Source organism: Rhopalosiphum padi, chromosome 4, assembly GCF_020882245.1.
Source record: "Rhopalosiphum padi isolate XX-2018 chromosome 4, ASM2088224v1, whole genome shotgun sequence".
NCBI classification, from domain to species: Eukaryota; Metazoa; Arthropoda; class Insecta; order Hemiptera; family Aphididae; genus Rhopalosiphum; species Rhopalosiphum padi.
Genome location: NC_083600.1, coordinates 42,809,364 through 42,824,519, shown reverse-complemented (window position 1 = coordinate 42,824,519; position 15,156 = coordinate 42,809,364). Strand labels below are relative to the sequence as shown.

The following is a 15,156-nucleotide window of genomic DNA, read 5'->3' as shown; positions in this document are numbered from 1 at the left end:
TTAAAACCAAAAGTATGCAGAAATAATAACTCAGAAACATAACTATATTAATCATAAATCATAATTCTTTTTTTTAAATATATATAATAATATAATTATTTTTGTTTAGTTTACTATTTTTATAGATTAAATTAAATAATTTGTAATCATTTTCATTAGAATAAAATATTAATACTTTGCAATATCTACAAAGATTTGGTCTATAGTTTAAATGTTTCAATTTTACGTTCATATGTCAAACAGCTAAAATAGAAAAAAAAAAAAGATCGTATAATATCACAAAGAGTTCTATAAAAGGGGGGACGGGGTGGTCGAGCGGTTTAATTCGTCGGCTGCGGCGCAGCCGGCTCCGGTTCGATCCTCGGCCACTGGGTGGCATTTTTCTCCGGGCAAGTCACGGTGTCCGGAGAACAAGTGCTGCCATCCCCCCACCCCGGGGCATGGCAGAAACCTACGGGTGCCCCATTAAAAATTCTGCCAAATACACTCACGTGTAACACCCCTACTGTTTCAACCCTACTGTACCAACCCTACCAACCTACAGGCTAATGACCTAAGTTGTCGAAGCCTTAAAAAAATAAAAAAAAAAAAAAAAAAAAAGTTCTATAAAAAAAAAAAACCATAGATTTATCATATTATATTATTCGTCATCTGTGGTATACGACAATCGATGACATTCGTCGAAGATGATTAACAATTCTATAATAGTCTTAATGAACAGTACTGAAGTACATGACAAGTACTCTCATTTTAATTTCGTGCTGTTTATTTTCATAAAAATGAATTTTTATTCTCATTTAGAATCACGATTGAAGAACGATATGAAGAAAATTTGCAGTTTCTTCGGCGGCGGTGCACTACTACGTATAGTCTGAAGATTGACACAACTCGGTTTCACGGGAACAGTCGACGCTTAAGTAAGTTTTTTTTTATTTTATTTTTTGGGATTAAAATTATTTTTTAAACTTAAAATAAAATATACAAATTTATATGAACAATCCGCGCTAGTCGGACGATGTAGTTGATGTAGACGCATATTTTATTCTCCAGGGTCCAATGAAAAAATAGTACACAATGCCTACTTATTTTACTCATTAGTTATAGTAGAAAAAAATTGTGAGAAATAACAACCATGTATTATTTGTATTATTCGCGATTATATTATATTAGAATAGTAGTAGAATAGTACACCTTAGATCCTGGACGTGAACGTAGCGAAAAATGTATAATGATCTTACAATTATGTAGTTTATTTTTTGTTTGTCATGAATTCTTGTAGCAAATATGGATCTATTTGGTACTTTGGGTGGTAAATAGTAAAATAAAACAAAAAATTTCAGATCTTGCCATAATATCGGAAAAACAAAAAAAGTGAAATAATTACGCTATAACCCGGAGGACGATTGGCAGTATCATTAAGAAGCTCATCTGAATAACACAAATAAGTGTCGCAAGGCTGTGTTTGTTTAATAATATAATTTTTTGAACAGTAGTACAGTATATTATGAATATTTACTTAAATTATATTTAATTTTTATGGTTTTTTTTTCAGATAATATACTGTACTACGGTTTTAGGTGTTCTTTTTATTTTAATAATACGTTGATAAATTACCAATTTTTTCAATTTTTTTTTCTTATCACAAAGCTAGTTCGTCTTTGTGTATGTTTAAATTTATATTTTTTTATAGTTATTGTGCTGTTTAACTTTCTTACAAAAGAGAGTGAGGAATTAAAAAGGTGGCCACCGAACAGAAAGTTAAACTGCAATATACTATAATCTTTTTAGTTCTTGTTTACATTTTTAACTAATAAATTATGAATATAAAATTTCAAATTAATTTAAATTCAAAAATAAAAGAACACCAACATAGATTTCTTAAACATTAAAATTTTACTATAAGTTTAAATTTAATTTAATTAGCACATTAGTTGAAGTTTTATAGGAACCGAACATTTGGCTGGATCATGGACTATCCACCGACGGAGAATTTGTCATTGAGCTGATGGGAAATGTGTCGGCACTCGGCTTCATTTCAACTTGGAGGAAGATTGGCAGCAGCAAAAAGAAATTCAACTGATAATCAACTGTCCAAAGTATTTGTTTGTATTATATTATAACTTTTAGAACCGTAGTAGGTACAGACGGTACAGTATACTATATATAATTATTTAATATTTATTAGTGAAGAAGAATTTGTCACAAAGCTGATGGGAAATGTGTCAGCACTCGGCTTCGTTTCAAACCGGAGGAAGATTGGCAGCAGCAAAAAGAAATTCAACTGATAATCAACTGTCCAAAGTATTTGTTTGTATTATATTATAACTTTTGGAATCGTAGTAGGTACAGACGGTACAGTATACTATATATAATTATTTAATATTTATTAGTGAAGAAGAATTTGTCACAAAGCTGATGGGAAATGTGTCGGCACTCAGCTTCGTTTCAACCCGGAGGAAGATTGGCAGCATCAATAAGAAGCTCATCTTAATTTAGTTGTCCCCCCTTTACGCATTAGCGCTCATCTCTCATCCACTCATCCAACACATTCACTATCGCCGGCCGGCAACACACATATATTATACACATTACCCGTTTTATATTATATAATTTTATTAATACCTACATAGTTTAAGTTATTGTATATTTTTTTTTTATTATTTGAATGCATTCATATGATCAGTTGTGTATTTAGGAATTTTAGGATAAGGGCAACACATATTTTGCCGCATTCCCCCCATTAAAAAAAAATTAAAAAACTTCTACGCCGCGCAATAGTGGTCAAACTGTTAATACCATAGAATACCATGTTATATAAATACTGTATAGTATTTTATACCTCTATGGCACACATGTGTTGTGAAAATTATTAATGATTGACGTCACTGCGCCAGTACGAAATAAAAATTTACCGCCCCTCTAAATCTTTAAAATTTTGCCGTTCTGGACAACTGAACCCAAAACCCCTACCTAAATACGCACCTGCATATGATGCGTTCTCGTTTACGATGTGGATTAGGCCTACTGGGGACACCACAATAAAAAAACGCGCCTCGTGTAATACCTCATAAAGTTATTAAACAATACGGACAATGTTATTGTACGTCGTTTAATAATAAAGGTGGTGTGGAAAATTACCTAACACTGTTATTCTTATCTTATAGTTACCTTGCATACATTTTTTTTTATTAAATACCAATTAAATAATTATTTATATTAAGAAACGAGAAATATTATAAACTTATAAATAAGTCCAATATAAATTTAACATTAAAGGAATAAGTGGTCATACAATGCTTGTAAATAAGTATAGTCACCCTGTTAGGTTAATGGTTAGGTTTTAATGTACTTACCTATTATAATATGTAGGGATTTGAGCAAGTTCTTTTAAAAATTATATATAAGTTCTACATTAACATAATCGATAATTCATATATCGTGTATATTAGAATATAATGAAACGTTACTACTTATTTAAAACATCGAATCTAATATCATAATTAATGGAATTAGAGATTTTACTAACGCCATGTAACTTCTTATACTTCATACTATTTCATAATATTTTTAAAATTTAAATTGTTATTTAAGTATTTTTTTTAGACAAGTTTTTTAAATTACCGCTGATTTCTGGGTACCTAAATGACGTGGGAGATTATAGTTAATATGAAATCTAAATTGTCTTTGAGGTTCTAAATGTCCAATGGGATCCAGTTGACGTACCTGGATCTACTTGTCGCGGGATCTAGGTGATACGTTACCTATTTATCAATGGGTTGTTCCCCGAATCTGTACCATGGTTGTAGATAGTACCAATAATATTATATTTTTATTTTATGATAATAATATTATCTATCCACGACCGTGATAGTGAGCACAATATTTTAATCCATTTTAAGGTTATTTTAAAGATTCTTCTAATTCTAATCGTAGCGGTAGAGATTTGTGAAACTAAATTTTGCTGGTCGTCTGATTGACGAATTGTATTTAAATATTGTTTTATCGATTTATTTGAAACCTAATATTAAACTTCAACATGTCTGTTTTAATACAGTGCTCTAAGCACATACGTACTGCTTACAATTTAAGCCGTCATAGGATTAGCAACACACTAATATCAAATACGAATTCTCATATTCCTCATAAGAAATTTTCAGAAACCAATAATGCTAGTATTACATATTGCAATACCAATATACTTCCAAATCGGTAAGTTTCCTTCGGTTCTATTCAAAAAATGGAGTATTTTTAAATTTTATATTATTTTATGTACTTAGGTCATTTTTCTCATCAGCTATTCATCAAAATACCTCAACCAACAAAATCGATGATTATATTAAAAAACTTGATTTTGATTTAAGACGAATGGGTCGTATATCGAAAAGAGAAATTGAAGAGATTTTAAATGAAATTCTGATTTCTAGTGAGTTGTTTTATTTTTTTTTTACCTTAAGAATTTTTTCACATATATATCTTTTTTTATAGAAACTGCCACTCCATCGCAGTCATTAATGGTTCTTCGATGTTGTGGTAGCTTGGTGCCTGATGAATTACCTCAAAATCGAACAATACTTGTTCAAAAAATATGGCGAGCTATAAATGATATTGGTATGCACTTATTTGTTTATTACAAATAAATATAAATAATATATTTATTTTATATTTTATTTATAGGTGTTCCTCTGGACATAAGTCATTACAACACATTGCTGAAAGTATATTTGGAAAATAATTATGCATTCTCTCCAACTGAATTTTTAGAAGATTTGGAAAAAAAAGGTATTACACCTAATCGTGTAACTTTTCAACACTTAATAACAGGCTATTGTCAAAATGGTGATATTGCTGGTGCTAGTCGTATATTAGAGTATATGCGTGATAAAGAGCTACCAATAAACAAAATAGTTTTCAATGCCTTAGTCATGGGTCATTCACAAAATAGGTATTTTATAGTGCTCATTATATATAATTTGTTTTATTTTTAATTTTTAACTTTTTACATGTATAAAATATTTATGTTTTATTCATATAATTAACATTAATGTGTAATTACTGTACTGTACACAGTGTATACAATCATGATTTATAACTAATTATTATTCATATTTTAGTGATATGGAGAGTGCTGAAGGTGTTTTAAATGTTATGAAAGAATCAAATCTGGAACCCACATCAGATACATATACATTATTAGCTTCAGGGTATGCCAAAAATGGCGATATTGCTAAAGTAGTCGACGTTTTGGACATTTGTGATAATAAAGAAATCTATTTAAGTGATAAAGAATATCTTGATATTGTATATTCATTGGCTGTCAATGGTCATGGTGATAAAATCGAACAAGTATGCTTATTTTAATATTTTTTTACATTTTTAAAAGTACTTATTTACAAATATTTTCTTATTAACTATAGATAATGACTAGAATTTCAAAATCGTCTGGGTATAATCAAGATGCTATTAATTGTATTTATAAATTAGTGACTACTGGCCAAGAAGAAATTGCATTTAAAATATTTGATACAATGACAAAACCACTAAAGGCTGATGGAACTTCCCCACCAATTGGTCGTTTCTTGATTGGCCATCTTACAAAAGTTAATAGTGTAAGAACAGTTTTAAAATGTTATTTTTTTTTAATTGTAGTCATATATTTCACATGTGATTACATATACTTTATTATTTTATGGTTTATGTGTTATCATAGAATAAGTAATAACCAGAATTAAAACATCCAATAAATCAAAAATCTTAAATTTCTAGGCAAATTAGTGTATCCACTAATTTGTAATAAATAACATTTTCTTTTTACTGAAAAAATTCAAAAATTTATTTTACACATTTTATTACTTACATTTTTTTTAAATTTAGTAATTAGAAGATTAAAATAATGAGAACTATTATTATGATAGCAGTATTGATTTACCAATAGGTGTAACAAGTCTGTTCTTCATAAAAATCTATGTAAAAAATGAAAAGTGTCTTTTCTGGTTATTTTATGGTTTTATATTCAAATGTTTTTTTTAGTCTCTGGATAATGTGATTGGGTTTTGCAAGAAATTAGTATCCGAAGGGTCAAATTCTAAAGCATTTGAAGTTGCAACTGAATTGGCGCTGAAGAATGGATCAATTGATATAGCATTAGGCATGTTCAAGTATCTGAAAGAAAATGATCATCCTATTAGACAACATTATTTTTGGCCAATTTTTGTTGCTAAAAATAAACAAAATGATTTGCAAGGTAATTACTTTTTTTTATATATTAATTTTTAGTCGAGTATCTTAAAAAATTATCATTTAAATTATTTTTTTGTTGTAGGATTAAAAGATGTGCTGAGCATTATGGTTAATGAGTATGAATTAAACCCTAATATTGATACCCTCCGGTTTTATATTTTACCAGCAATGTTTAAAAATGACAATGATGGAGCAAAAATCATTAATGAATTACAAATGTTAGGTATACCAACAGGCACAACTACACATTCAGTAGTTTTGTATTTACTGTCTGAAAAGAAGATTCGTCTAGCAGCAGACATTGGTATATAATTTTTCATAGATTCAATTATAAAATTATAATAATCTTATTAATTTTTATTTATTAACAGCTGCTACCAGTCGTGCATTCTACGTCCCTTCTTTAATTCGTCGTCCATTAGTTAATGCATTTTTGGCTGGTAATGATATAACATCATTCATTGTATTACTCCAACAAATATGCAATGGATTTTCGAGATATTCCCTTGTTACTGCCCCAGAATTGTCAAAACAAGAAAAATTTGATAAAAATTCTATTCATACAGAAGAACAAATAACTGAAATGCGAGAATTCATTAGTCAAGTTCTAATTGACATTGTTCGAAACTTAAAACTGACTCCAGGGGTTGTGGAAATCGTTCATGAATTATTAGAAGTAAATTTTATATAATTATTTAGTTAATTGCGATTGAAATGTATCTATAACAAATTCAATTTTTATTGAAAAAATATTAGAACATGTATGGTAAAGGCTTGGGAATTAATGCTTACGCATCAGAACAAATACAAAATCATCTACAAGGAAAATTAACTTTTGAAATAACAAGTTTATTAGAAAACTTAACAGATTCTAATTTAGTAATTAAATCAGGATTGAGTGTCAAGCCAGGTGGTTATACATCATCTAATGTAGTAAGTGTAAATAATTTATAATTTTTTTATATTAACTCCATTTTTTTTTACAAAATTGGTTTAATATTTTCATATTGAAAAAATGTATTTTTTTTATTGTAGGATGAAAATACATTGGAAAAAATAATTAATAAAGCAGAAGCCTCAGGTGAATCTAAAAACGGAACTAAAAGACAATTGTTAAATTTGTATTGTAAAAATAACAATTTAGAAAAAGCTTCTGCATTTAAAGATGTAAATATTCAGTTCATAATTTAATAATATATGTATCTATATTATATTTTATTATTCAGTTTAAATTTAAATTTATTTTACATTTAGAAATTAGTAGCTGAAGGATTTAGTATTCCACCTGGGTCAATGTTTTTACTGATTGATCTGTATTTAAATCACAATAAACTGGCCGAAGCAAAACAAATTTTTCATGAAATAAAAACTAATAATCCTGAATTTACTCTGGACAAATTTAAGGTTATTAAAATGGCCGAAGTAATAGCTAAATCGGATGGTGTTGAAGGTAAGTCTGTGATTTATATTAAAAGCTTATTATTTTGAATTTTATTAATAAATGAAAATAATATTAAATTTATTGTATTTAGATGCTATAGATTTTCTATCTTCATTTAAACAATTTGATGATAATACTGAATTTACATCATTTCAACATGCCAATATTTGTTGGAAGTTATTAAATACTGTAGCTGAAACTGGCAACGTAGAAAATCTTCAAAAAGTATTTGATTTAATTATCAATAACAACATTATATCTGTATCAAATATACTTTTAGGACCATTAATAAAAGTTCATATTGTCAAGTAATAAGTTTATATTATATTAATTTATGATTTAAATTTAATATTGTATTGTGTATGTGTATGTGTTTAGCAATAATATTAAAGGAGCTTTGGAGAAATTTGAATGGTGTTGTAAAACATACAGATGTACTCCATGGAAAAATGAATTAGCTTTGAAATTTATTCAAGCGGAAGATGCTATTTCCTTGCAAGTGTTAACTGATTTGAGTACTACTGTACACGGTGAAGTAAATTCGTTGTATGATCTTATGTTTGCATTTATTGAATGTGACCGTGTAAAACAAGCTCGTAAAATTTTAGAGGTATGTAATATATTAATATTTAATTTTTTTAATTAATGATTATTGTGGTTTAAGTTAAAGATTATTTTTAAGGATAAATCTCACCAAATCAATATAAAAAAATTAATTTTAAATAATTATTTCTTTAGGTGTTTAATTAAATAAGTTCTTTTATATGTTCTTATTAAAACAGTTTTAAGAGTTACTCTTGTGCACATTTTAAATATTTTTTACTCACATTGGTAAATAAAAATATAAACAATCGAAATTTTTAATTTTTATAGTTCAATATTTTATCTAATTAAATAGAAAATATCCATCTATAATATTTAATTTTGGTTAAAAATAGAAATTTAATATTTTGATAATATTTAAAAAAATTATGCTAAAGAAAATCCTCAATAAACATGAATATTGAATTATATTATTTAGACTCCAGGATTACGAACTAGACAAGATCGTATTAATTCTGCTTGTGCTAAATATGGATCTGAGAATGCCGAAGAATCTCTCATTCGTTTGCTGGAGGTTACAAAAAACATTGGTCAATTTGACAGGACTAATATATTTAATGAACTTCTACAGATGTACAGTTAAGTTGCTTCATTGTAATATATTATGATTAATAATAACAAGTTTTATTTAATATTTGTATTAGGTAAAAATAATAAAGTCGAAGAAGCTATGGCTCTTTGGACTCAAATGCAGGAAGAAGATTGCCAACCATCAGAACATTTCATGTGGTCTTTAAGCGAGCTTTTAAAGAAAAATGAACTTGAAGTTCCTTTCACAGTTAAGAAACCAAAAGAAAAATCTTTAGTTGTCCCTAGTGATGTTAATAAAAGTTTATCTTCTGAACTTGAGTTATGTATAAAAAATAATAACATTACTCAAGCTCTTGAGTTGCGCAAAACTATATATTCTAAAGGATCTAGTATTAACACATCAAGTGAATCTAAAATCATTGAGTTGTTAGTACGTGAAAAAAGATTAAAAGAAGCATTTGAAATTGCAAAAGGCATGTTAGAAAGTAGTAGGCCAATAACAAAAAGTATATTAGCTTTCTTGGTAAAAAACCTTTCAGAAGCTGGCCATATAGAAAGTTTAGAATATCTAAGTTCAAAAGTTACTAAGGTAAAATAATCTTGTTTAATGTGTACTTAAAACTGATCTCAATAATTTACATTAATCCAACAGTACTTATTTATAAAAACATTATGGTTAATGTATAATTATGTTTAAAGTAAATTTTGTTATTTGTTTTATTGAGTTATTGAGATTTTACTGTTTCTAATCAATATATTATACTAATGAATTTAATTAATTTTTTTTAAGGTTATGAGCAATAAATTGAATTTGAATAACAAAATATTTAACGCTTATCAATCAAATGGTAATGTTAACGATCTAATAGCTCGTTTAGAAGCTGGTATTGATGAAAATATAAATGATACAGAAAAATTATCTGAATTTATAAAGAATGTTCCAGGTGGTAATTTAGTGAACATATTAAATAGTGACTCATCATTCATACCAATAAGTTAGTATAATTTATTAAAATCAATACAATTTATTTGTATTGTAAACTGATGATACAATAAAATAAATATTATGTTATGATTTAATTTTTTTTAATTAACATGATTTTATTTTATTTTTAGTTGAAAGATTACATACCAAAGTCTCACCACTTGGTTATAAGGTCTTTGCAAATAGTTTGTGGTCTCATTTCATGTTGAATAAAAAGTTTGATGAAGCTATTACCATTACCAAAGAATTTGAAAATTTGAAGTTTGTTCAGTATCGACAATTATTATCAGATATTCGTACAAATAACAATATTGAGTTGGGTTATAAACTCTTAGAAATATTACCCAATTTTAAGGAAGTCAATCACAGTGCAAATCTTGGAATAGTTTATAGTGCTATTATAGACTCTTATGGTTAGTTGAGAAAAATAAAAGTATTTCAATTTCATAATTTAGCTTATTATTTAATGTTTTAATTTAGTTAATCAAGGCAATGTCATTGAAGCTAGCAAAGTATTAGACAAGGCTTTAGAGAAAATTACACTTGGAGACATTAATAAGTCAGCTATAATTAGAGTTAAAAAAAATCTTGAGTCCCAGGGAGAAACATTTAAATACAATATTGATAATATAGAAAAAAAGGTGAGTGAAATATTAGTTTACAATGTAATGAATATAGTCTATAATTTTTAGTGTGAGAATACCTATTTTGTTATCATTTATATTTGTTATATTTAATATTCATATTAAATTATTATTCTCATTCAACTTAAACATTACTTAAATGTGATGAATCATACAGAACATTATAGCTCTAATGTTACTGTTTGCCAATGTCTTATAGTTTTTCATATAATATAAAAATATGTTAAATATCCAATAAAAAATTTTAATGTCATGGATGTTCCTATTTTTATTTATAGACAAACTTCAAGAATTCAAATATTCATAGTGATGATTCCAGTGATTCATCTGACGATGAAAAAGTAGCAAAAGTCTAAACAAATTATTTTTAAGTTTACAAAGTAGTATATTCCTTCAATATTGTGTTATTGTATTTTTTTTTTATGTAAATATATTTTAATTAAAAATCATAAAATGTGTTATTTTAAATCCTGAACGGAGTGATGAATGTATTGATTTTACTATGATGTGTGTTTTAATTTTTTTTTTGTGTCTGTCATCACTTTTTGGAGTAGTAATAATGTTTCGATTTTTGACTTCAGCCTCTCTTTGAAAAGGAAAAGTACTTTGGGGGGGGGGGGGGGTAAAAAATTTCCAATAGTTTTCAAAAGCGTCGGGAAAAACCCCGAAAAAATTACAGAAAAACGGGAATTTTTACGCATAACCACTTTTTGACAAAATCGATTTTTTGATTTTGCTGTAACTCAAAAACAAATCATTATAAATACTTGAAATTTTCACCAAATGTTTATATTAGCGTTATCTATTTACGATTAAATTTTCAAAATATTTAGAATTTTTTTAAGTTAGTTATAGACAATTGAAATTTTTGAATTTTTTAAGTTTTTTTTCTTAAAATGCCGATAAATAAAATTTGACTATTCAAAAAATCTTTAAAATTTAATACAAGGTTTATTATAAGTTGAACTTATCGTAGTAAAAAAAAATCAAAAATCATGACTAACGATTATTGTTTATAAGCATTTAAAGTTCAAATATTTACAAAATATATCAAAATCGCGAAGATTTACAAGGAATTTTGAAGTTGAAAATTCATAACATTTTTGTGATTTATACTTAAGGTTCAAAAATCCAATACAAGGTTATTCATAAGTTTTCCTTTAAGTAATTGTAAAAAAAATTCTAGCGTCGATAAAGAAAAAATGTTATGAGCTTAAGAAATTTAATTTTTTACGAAATCGCGTAAAATAACGATATATTACAATTTAAATATAGGTAATAATATGATATATCCTGCTAATTACCATTTACTGACAAATCATCTCCGTTCAGAATCGTTTTTCGTATACAATGATATCAGTCGTTGGATTCAAATTTAACACATCTATTATAGTGACCTACTCTGCATCACTACTATACAGCAGAGCGATACCCACTTGCCCACTTTTTTTATTTTGACTTGAATAGACGTCAAATCTATATATTATATATGTATATATACTACAGAGATAGTTTTAGAGACAGTATTACTGTGAACTAAATGTGTAATGTAAGATTTGTGACATAGAAAGATCCCAAATTGGTATGAAATTATGATATAATTTGTGAACCAGTGGCGTGTTTGCAGGGTAGGCCGACTAGGCCCGGGCCTACCCAATTTTTATTCGACTGTTTGGTTTTTTTTTTATCAAAAATAAAAATGTTACTATTAATATTATTAATATAGGTATTTTATTATTGAATATTATTATTATCATACCTATATTCCATATGATAGGACAAATCTTCCCTAGGATAAATCTTAGTTATAAACAATATAAACACGCTTACACGCTACAGAACAAAACTGGGCTAGGTAGGTAACCAATTATTTTGTGCTGGACACGCCACTGGTCTTGGTATGTAATTTGCATTGCCATCATAAATATACCGGTTGTCCGTGCGTCGGCCTCGTGTATTATCGTTTTTTTTTTTGCTTTTTTCAACGGTTTTTTAAAAAGATGCCTGTTTCCAGTTTTTGTGATTATTTTTGATTTTTGACCAGTTTTTCTACTTTTTATAATTTTTTCAGAAAATCCCTCGGAAAATCTATAAACAATAAGGCAAAATGTCTCGAAAGTGAAATTGGATTTTTTATAATATAAAGATTTTTTTACTTCTTTTGATTTTTTAGTTAGAAACTATATAAACTATGTAATTAATATAATACATGAATCTCGTTCAGTACCATCGCAACTTAGTCGTCGTCGTCATTGCACCACTCAAAGATATGCTGACCATTGTTTGTGCGAGTTTCCGTAATCCCGCACACGGGTGCACATGGTTTGCGGACATTTACTAAAATTGCATCTCATTTTCGCACATTTTACAACTCGTTTGCGTACAGATTGTTTCTAGTGCAACCACCCGTTTGCGCACACGTTTTCTTTCCACTTATACAGACTTAAGACTGCAGTCAGTGAATATTTTAACTAATATTATAGCATTTTATTATTGTGTTAATAAGGTTAACGATACGTGCGCAATCGAGTGGTTCCTTCCTACAATATATTATGTTGTGCGCAAACGAGTTACAGGTTTTAACGGGGAAATTTTAAAATTCCCATGGTATTTAATTTATATTTATTTTTTTTTTGCTTTTATAATATCTCGGCGAGACGTCTCCGACACCGACATAGTACGATTTCGTACGATCGCAAAATACCATTTGCGATATATTTGGATCGGCTTCTTTATTATCGGTCGCCATATTATTTTTATGCGTCCCCTGGATTGCGTTAGGCCGTTCGTCAGCCTCTGCTCGCGTTGTGACGCGTAAACGTCGTATACCGGGCCGTTTTTATAACATTGACGTGCGTCCGAGTGCACACTAGGTACTTCATAATGGTAACCCACTCGGTGTAAAACGCTTTAGTACGTTTATAATATTTGTAATATTATAATATTTTCATTGTTGTCCGCGGCTTTTTCGCCGAATGTTCCATCGCCGCATCACGCCAACTTCTCTACCGTTTGTCGTTACCTTTGTACGTGCAACGCAGTATACATGATGCAGTCTCGCTCTAACTATATCGTTATATTATATAATATGACTTTCGTATCCATCGAGCAGTCGCGTCGCATTGTTCCTTAACGATTAATTGTCGACGTCTCGTAAATTAGAAACAAAATTGCCATAAGTGTGCTATTGGTGTCATTAAGGCAGCATCGTTGTTCACTCCGGTACCGCTGGCCACCGTGTCGCCGTCGTCGCCGAGCTGTGCGATGGTAAAAGGCGGGTGTCCGAAGTGCCTCCTCTTTTACGTTTACCCCTAATTTTATTAAAAATATGAGTAATAATAATTTTTTATTAATTTATACAAATACATTTCTTGTTGAGGTGATGTGAAATTTGTGGTGCTCAATGTGCAGTAGCATATTCAGTGTTTGAGATTGTCCGGCAAATGCTGATACAATGCCTAGAGCATGTAAGCTTATTTTGCCCGAGCACATGTCGATGCAAATTAATGTGCCCCATTTAGTCAGTGACACGATATCAGTGATGTAATTATATGTCACTACAATATTTTGATATATAATAAATAAATATTTATCGCCACCATAGCCACAGTCAGGATATATGTATAATATATATGGATCTAAAGTATACCTAGCCACCTAGGGCCATTAAAACCCACTTTTTTGAAAAAAGTTTTTGAGATAAAGGATTTATTTTTGTATTCTAAAACTTTACACGCATCGTTACAATCGTTAGATGTTAAATTTTATTACATATAGCCTAAAGGCATAAAGTATAAAGGTATTACATAATATCTACCTACATATACTATATATAGTAAGTAAGAGTAAATTTAAAGAATTTCAATTTCTAAACATTTAAAATTTGAATTTAGTACATTTCAACATGATAAATTACCGGGAAAAATCCAATGAAATGTACACTCATATAGGTAAACGTTACAGTTGAAAGTTAAATTTAGTTAATTTAAACTGATACTAATTCTTAAATTTACGAATTGAGTTTATAAATTGAAGAATTATTCACAGTTGAAATTCACTAGTTTTTAACTTCTACATTTAACTATTAACCAGTAACTAATATAATTACAAAATACAAATCACAAATGTTGGTAACTTTTAACCCATATTAATAGTTCAATGTACAAATAATAATTCACGCCAAGGAAGGTTTATCAATTCGCCGTATTATAATTAGTGCTTCATTTGGAAAAAAACTAGAAGGGGGACTCAGTGGATGTTGGATGAACGAGCGTTCCACACAAAATTCAATATCACATTACTGTGCGGAGCAAAGCCTCCCTCATCACCTTCAGCCACCCATAATCCCCAAAAATTATTAAATTTATTATATAAAAATATTTTAAAATAAAGAAAATCTTATTTATTTATTACACATCATCCAATGACATTATCATTTAAATTACGATTTATGAAGATATACCTATAACATGTTATTATAATAACTCATCAATACACCTATAAAAAACTTATCATGTATTACATATATACACCAATTACACCCATATACATGAATACAGTATTGTGCGACACAAACGTCGTGTAGTACATAATAGATAATTGTTTAATATTTTAACTTTAAATTTTTTGTCCGAGAGGGGGGATTTTTCCGTTCGGTGTGGGAGGGATGCACGGATAAGGTTCTAGATTCTTCTTTTCCTTTTTATTATTCTTAT

The 15,156-nt window shown here is 28.5% G+C and overlaps 1 protein-coding gene and 1 long non-coding RNA gene across 3 annotated transcripts; both read left to right on the top strand.

The window, feature by feature from the left end:
* The first annotated feature begins 277 nt into the window (after window positions 1-277).
* Window positions 278-2,788, top strand: LOC132930963 (uncharacterized). Of its 2 annotated transcripts, none has more exons than XR_009662307.1 (5): window positions 278-739; window positions 802-917; window positions 1,341-2,096; window positions 2,186-2,301; window positions 2,391-2,788. It is a non-coding gene; the product is annotated as an uncharacterized LOC132930963 (long non-coding RNA). The 2 variants fall into 2 exon arrangements; XR_009662308.1 differs by having other exon boundaries at window positions 2,186-2,307.
* Window positions 2,789-3,882: 1,094 nt separating this feature from the next.
* On the top strand, window positions 3,883-10,947 carry LOC132929252 (leucine-rich PPR motif-containing protein, mitochondrial). The gene is made up of 20 exons (XM_060994460.1): window positions 3,883-4,209; window positions 4,278-4,423; window positions 4,486-4,608; window positions 4,675-4,942; window positions 5,112-5,343; window positions 5,415-5,606; window positions 6,028-6,241; window positions 6,320-6,541; window positions 6,609-6,913; window positions 6,994-7,170; window positions 7,273-7,404; window positions 7,492-7,687; window positions 7,770-7,986; window positions 8,057-8,288; window positions 8,700-8,859; window positions 8,926-9,401; window positions 9,603-9,807; window positions 9,929-10,210; window positions 10,278-10,438; window positions 10,720-10,947. The coding sequence occupies exons 1-20, from the start codon at window positions 4,037-4,039 to the stop codon at window positions 10,795-10,797; spliced, it is 4,191 nt and encodes a 1,396-aa protein (XP_060850443.1). The 5' UTR covers window positions 3,883-4,036; the 3' UTR covers window positions 10,798-10,947.
* Window positions 10,948-15,156: the final 4,209 nt, after the last annotated feature.